The sequence below is a fragment of the Phalangium opilio genome, unplaced genomic scaffold, assembly GCF_054372755.1.
Source record: "Phalangium opilio isolate 3A_F unplaced genomic scaffold, DU_Popi_V2 ptg000078l_1, whole genome shotgun sequence".
NCBI classification, from domain to species: Eukaryota; Metazoa; Arthropoda; class Arachnida; order Opiliones; family Phalangiidae; genus Phalangium; species Phalangium opilio.
Window position 1 is genome coordinate 6,527,487 of NW_028324186.1, and position 6,000 is coordinate 6,533,486.

General features: G+C 36.0%; 2 protein-coding genes and 1 pseudogene across 4 annotated transcripts; 2 read left to right on the forward strand and 1 right to left on the reverse strand.

Annotated features, from left to right (window-relative positions):
- Positions 1–594: 594 nt before the first annotated feature.
- Positions 595–1,196, forward strand: LOC149655997 (uncharacterized). Its single transcript, XM_089845033.1, has 3 exons — positions 595–620; positions 683–971; positions 1,035–1,196. The coding sequence occupies exons 2-3, from the start codon at positions 698–700 to the stop codon at positions 1,184–1,186; spliced, it is 426 nt and encodes a 141-aa protein (XP_089701159.1). The 5' UTR covers positions 595–620; positions 683–697; the 3' UTR covers positions 1,187–1,196.
- A 1,533-nt stretch (positions 1,197–2,729) lies between these two features.
- Positions 2,730–4,602, reverse strand: LOC149655998 (uncharacterized). Of its 2 annotated transcripts, none has more exons than XR_016370296.1 (2): positions 3,367–4,602; positions 2,730–3,279 (listed from the first exon to the last, which is right to left on the reverse strand). XR_016370296.1 is itself a non-coding variant. In XM_089844953.1 (2 exons), exons 1-2 carry the CDS (start codon positions 3,620–3,622, stop codon positions 3,104–3,106), a joined length of 372 nt encoding a protein of 123 aa, XP_089701079.1. In that variant the 5' UTR covers positions 3,623–4,602; the 3' UTR covers positions 2,730–3,103. The 2 variants fall into 2 exon arrangements, 1 of the variants encoding a protein (XP_089701079.1); XM_089844953.1 differs by having other exon boundaries at positions 3,427–4,602.
- Positions 4,603–4,730: 128 nt separating this feature from the next.
- Positions 4,731–5,620, forward strand: LOC149655999 (deoxyuridine 5'-triphosphate nucleotidohydrolase-like; annotated as a pseudogene). Its single transcript, XR_016370335.1, has 6 exons — positions 4,731–4,734; positions 4,842–4,950; positions 5,005–5,096; positions 5,158–5,202; positions 5,270–5,415; positions 5,474–5,620. The product of XR_016370335.1 is annotated as a deoxyuridine 5'-triphosphate nucleotidohydrolase-like (transcript).
- Positions 5,621–6,000: the final 380 nt, after the last annotated feature.

Sequence of the window (6,000 nt, forward strand, 5' to 3'; positions counted from 1 at the left end):
AAATGGGTTGAATTATTTCCCTTAAGGCGAGCTACCACGAAAACTATAGTTACAAAATTAGTCGATAAATTTTTACACGGTTTGGGATACCCTCTACAGTTATTAGCGACAATGGCAGCCAATTCGCTAGTAAAATTATGACTCCCGTTTGTAAAGAACTAGGTATTAACCATCGGTTTACGTCATTTTACAGTCCACGCGGAAACCCAGTAGAAAGGTTTATTTTGGGCGCGAACTCCGCACCCCTTTCGATATAACCCTAGCATTCGACCCTCACTTAAATACCTCTGAATCTAATATGGTTCAGCAAGCCGCAAGTATTAAGGAACGTGTAACGTCCGCACTTGAGCAGGCAAAAGATAACATTTTAGCAGAGCAGTCAAGGCAGTCTGCCTATTTTAATGAGAAAAGAAGAGATGTTGAATTCTCTGAAGGTCAATTGGTCTGGCGTAAGAAGCATAATCAGTCTGGCGCAGACGAGAGAATAGCTGCCAAATTACTAGCTAATTGGGATGGGCCTTTCAAAATTCATAGAAAATTAAGTGCTCTCACCTATAGATTAGCTACCATACGCAATGGTAAAGTTTTAAAAATCGTTTTTCAAACTCTTAATCAATTCGGTGAGAACCTCAATTTTTATAACTAGTAAGCGCGTTGTTCTAACTCTAATATCTCGTTGCAGGTTTTTGGTAAAACGATGGAAAACTTACGCAATCGTATTGATTTCCATCTCGTCCAAACCGAAAAGCGCGCCATTAAGAAAAGTTCGAGTCCCGCCTTCCATAAATTTTCCATTTTCCACAACGATCTCGTGGGGATTCACATGACCAAAAACAATCTCATCCTGAATCTTCCCATATATACAGGCTTCTGTGTCCTAGATTTATCCAAGCTTTTGATGTATAAATTTCATTACGACATCATCAAAGCGCAATACAAGGATAAGGCAAAATTACTTTTCACGGATACAGGTAGAAGTGTTTTTTCCTATTAATACATTCGACAAAGTTTAATACTAATTTATCTCATTACAGATAGCCTGACGTATCTCGTTGAGACCCGGGACCTGTACGCGGATTTCGCGCTTCACGCTGATAATCACTACGATTTTAGCGATTCCCTCCTAGCCACGCCCTTTACAGCGTCAACAACAAAAAGAAACTCGGTTATTTTAAAGACGAAATGAATGGCGCGATAATAGCCGAGTTTTGCGGGTTAAGGAGCAAAATGTACTCAATGATCACTGCCACCGGAGCTGAGAAAAAAACCGCTATGGGCGTTGACAAAAGAACGATTAAAAAGAGCGTGAAGCACGAAGATTACAAGGCTTGCCTCGTAAACCTTGCTCGGACGTCGGCGGAAATGAAGCGCATTACTAGTCACAAACACTAAGTTTTTTCGGTACACCAAGTAAAACAGTGTTTGAATCCGTCTGATGACAAGCGTTTCATTCTCCCCGACGGTATTTCGACTCTCGAGTACGGTCACGTTGATATAAAGTAGCAGGATGGGATAATTTAATTATTTTATTTTATTATATTTATTTATTTATTTATTTATTTATTTATTACTTGTAAATAGTTAATTGTAAATAGTTAAATGTAAATACTTGTAAATAGTTAAATGTCAATACTTGTAAATAGTTAAATGTAAATACTTGTAAATAGTTAAATGTAAATACTTGTAAATAGTTAAATGTAAATACTTGTAAATAGTTAAATGTAAATACTTGTAAATATTTATTGTAAATACTTAATTGTAACTGCTTCTGAGTATTTAAATGAAATGCATCTAATATTATGTTGTAATTCTATTGAATTTGGAAAAATGTTTCATTAATTGATTTAAAAAGAAAAACAATAAAATGTTTTGAGATAAAAATTTTATTGAAAACTTTTTCTCCATAAATTCGGAAATCATAAGGTCATTAATATTTGTATTATTGGAAAACTTACTAACGATATCTTACAAATTTATTCCTCGACATCTATTTAAAGTAAAATATACGCAATAACCCCCGCACGTTTTGCTGGTGTTGTTTTGCAGTTGCTTCGCGTACCCCGAAAAATTTTCGACAATAAGGTAAGAAAAATCCTATACGTAGTTTGCACGAATTCGAATCGCGCGGTGAAATTTTTGTCGGCTCAAACTCCTTATTTTAGATAGCGGCACGAAGGGCGGGAATGATAAGAAATGTAACTAAGATGACGCGGGCATGCGCGTTTACTCTTGGTATTCGGAGATAAGGGAGAGAGTCAAGATTACGAGAAAATTCTAGAAGTTCCAAACTACGCAATTAATTTATAACCATATGCTAGAAAGAAGTCTTTCTTTAGAAATATTTGAAGTTTGGAAGTATAATCATCACGGAATATCGCATCAACCGCGGAGTAGGTGACATTCAACGGTTTGCGGGATCTATTTTCAAGAGTTCAACGACATTTGAACGAAAAAAAGGTAATGCGTCAATTTTTTTTCGGGAGAGGGCGTTATTCAATTTTGTTTAAAAGAGTCTTTCGATTAAACATTTCACGTGTTACAGGTGATTTTTTCTTTGATGAACGGAGGAAATTCAGGTAAACAAGGAACCTATTCGGTGCTACTGTACCTAAGGAATAAGATCGAAGTTTCGAGATTGAAAGAAGAGTAGAGACATTGAACACGTTACACCTGCAAACCGTAGCAAAACAAACAAACACGTAGTTCTTATAGACAAATAAAAACAATGATTTTTATTCAGGTATTTATTTAAACCATCACCTATTCCGTATCGCACATTATTGTTTTAATGTGTTTTCACAAATTAAAGGTGTTGGATAATTATGTTTATTAATGTAGAACGTGAATTTTTAAAAATACGTAAATTTTTATTACATTTTTCATTTAAGATACTTTTTTAATACATTTTCATTTAAGATATTTTTTTATTACATTTTTTTTATTTATTATATTAATTTCATTTAAGATATTTTAATTACATTTTTTCATTTATTATATTTTATTTAGGATATTTGTTATTTAATTTGAGTTTAATTAACGATTAAAGTTTTAATTTTTATGCAGTTACTCACTTCAATGACCTTCTTGTTCCCTTGAAATCCATTCAGTTAAATTTTTTGATTGCTCTAAACGAACATTCGACGTTGGGGGCCGTAATGATGGTTTCAGCGTGTTTCACTACGGTTTCAATTGCTGAACAAACCGCTTGATCTGTTGAGGTTGAAGGGTTTATTGGTAGTAGCATTTTCATCTGGCATTTCTTCCACCATTCCCCACTGTCTAAAAATGCGATTTCCGACGTTTGATATTGTTTTATGTGGTAGATATCCGCGGAAGTCTTTTCCGCAGACACATGTGTGGTAATACCTTCGTCATCACGAAGCTTTACGAAGGGAGCGATAAGTCCCGATTTTTATTTTTATTCACCTTTATAGCATCGTAGTAACGCGCTAACAGACGTTTGACCTCTTGTCGACATTTCGCCGGTGCTTGGCAATATCTTTGAGGGTTGCGAGGAAGAGGACATACCCTGAGCCTCGGAAGCTGGTGGGGAGTCATCTTGCAAACAGGTTTCTAGCCAAGAGAATAGAATTTTTCGTGTAGGAATTGAGACAGAGGTCATTCAGATACAGATCTACCCAGTATTGGAAACTCTTTTTTTGGTACTGGAGACCTTCGTCGGTGAGTCCGAATAAGTTCGGAACCGTTGCCGCAATGGATTTCACGTATGACGCGATGAGTGTAGAGTACTGCGAACACTGTGTTTTTAATACTCGATCACTCGAGAGAGCTGGGAAACGTGTTAAAGGTAAAGGATGATAGGATAATAATCCGGCAAATCGATTGAGTTCCGTATGGGTCATTGAAGGAAGAGCCTGTAAGACATAGTTGTCACTTACAGGTCATTTGAACAGAATGCGTGGACATTCCATTGGAATGGCTAGTAAGTGACAACTAGTTCTTATGTTTGTGAGAATGGTAAAAAATGTAGAAGGAGGATTCACTATTTCTTGGTCCTCTTTTGTTATATTTGTATCCATTATAAATATTCGAAATTGTACTTTCCTTCTCAGTGGTAGCGGAGGTAGAAGTCCCCTGTTTCGAACCAGCCGGTTTATTTTTAGCTGAGAGCGAGCTTTTCTTTGGTTCGGACGCTGCTGTTGAAGGAGTCGTTGCTGTAGATGTTGTAGGACCGTCTGGTACCGTATCCATAATGGTTAGGTCGTCATCTTCTTCCGATAGAAAGTTTAGCGTTCTCTTTTTCCACTGAGACATTGTTAATATCCGGAAACTCGAAAACTAGAGCTATACCGTCGAAAAGAGGAGAAAGAAACTAGCGAATGCGGAAAAGGAACGAGATGGAAGGTATTTATAGGCCTACGATAGATGTTCTTAAAGAGTGTGGAAAGTTTTAGAGTAGTATGATAATTGCTAGATATTAGTCAGAAATTGTGAAATGTTTTGGGAAATTTGTTTTCTGGTATGACTGTGCATTATTGATTTCATTCCATTGATCCCATTTCGATAAATTGTATAGTAAAATACCATCACTTGAACTTGCTCAATTGAATTTTAAAGAGGTAGTATAAATCTAGCGATGTGCAATAAATTTAATCATCCATAGAGCTCGTTTCGAAACAGTTAAGCTGAGAAATATAGTAAAATACCGCACGTATACCATCACTTAAGCTTGCTCAATTTGATTTTGAAGAGGTGGTCTGAGGCTAGCGATGTGCAATAATTTTTAGTTCGATATTTAATCAGAATTCTAGAATTTTCATTGCTTCAGTGAACTTCTTACCAGAAAAAACTCTAACCTCGAAGCACGAAATAAGTTTCAGTTCTACAGCTAACATGGCTACATTGTAATCTGAAATACGTGAAAATATCATCAAACGCGTTTACCCCTACCAAAACATCGGATAAAGCGGCAGGATATGACTTGTACAGGTAATTAAATAAATAGATATAAAATTATCTTTTTCAAAATCAACCTTGTTACAGTGCGTACGATTATACTGTATCTTCAATGTCTCGTACGTTAGTCAAAACGGATTTACGAATCGCGGTTCCAGACGGTTGACACGGGAGAATAGGTAGGTAGAACGTTTCATTTTAAAAATTTACGTCTATTTCATAATTTGCTATGGTTTACAGCACCAAGATCGGGACTGGCGTTGAACAATTTCTTACATATTGGGGGTACGAAAAATATACTTTAAACCCACGAACGGTTAGGTTACAATTTTGCTCCTTAAATTCGTTGTAGGGGGTGTAATTGATCAAGATTACCGTGGAAATGTGGGCATTATAGTTTTCAATTTTAGTCAAAGCGAATTTAAAGTTAATAAAGGTATGAGAATCGCTCAACTTATCTGTGAGAAAATCGCATACCCAGATCTAGAAGAGTGTAAAGTAAGGAAAAACATCTCATTAAATGGTGTCAAAATAATAATTTCATTTTCATTTTAAGACTCTCCAACACACCGATAGAGGCGAAAAGGGGTTCGGCTCTTCCGGACTAACCTGTTGAAACTAAAATATTGTATCTACATATTAAGGAAATGTTTTTTTTCTTTTGTTTGGAAAACTGCTAAATAAAATAATCACTCCTAATTAACGGACGCTCAAAATTTGATTGAAATTGATAAAAATCGCACGGTTTTCTTTGATTATTCAAGTTAAGACTATGGATACGCCACAATTGACCGGAATATTGACGAAAGATTCCGTGACAAAAAGTTTATTTCAAGACGTCTTCGCGGTCAATAAATTACCTCGTCATGTCACTTCTTTCTCATCGGTTTACGTGGTTAATACGGGTGCTGTTTACCTTAAGCCCGCCACTTTTGATATAGGACCCCTACCCATACTATTTCTATGAAGTTTTCAACACGGGTTTTTGGTCTTCCACAATTGCGCCACACAGTGATATGATAAATATTGTAGGAGTTTTCCGAATTAAGTAGACTTTTATTGATTGAAAACGTAAATATTAAA

What these genes read in the sequence shown, in the direction of transcription:
- LOC149655997 (XM_089845033.1), top strand. Translation starts at nt 698, where the DNA reads ATGGAAAACTTACGCAATCGTATTGATTTCCATCTCGTCCAAACCGAA. An exon ending in ATTACTTTTCACGGATACAG is followed by an intron (nt 972 to 1,034) that starts GTAGAAGTGTTT and finishes ATCTCATTACAG; the next exon opens with ATAGCCTGACGTATCTCGTT.
- LOC149655998 (XM_089844953.1), bottom strand. Translation starts at nt 3,622, where the DNA reads ATGACCTCTGTCTCAATTCCTACACGAAAAATTCTATTCTCTTGGCTA. An exon ending in GTTACTACGATGCTATAAAG is followed by an intron (nt 3,280 to 3,426) that starts GTGAATAAAAAT and finishes TCGCATTTTTAG; the next exon opens with ACAGTGGGGAATGGTGGAAG.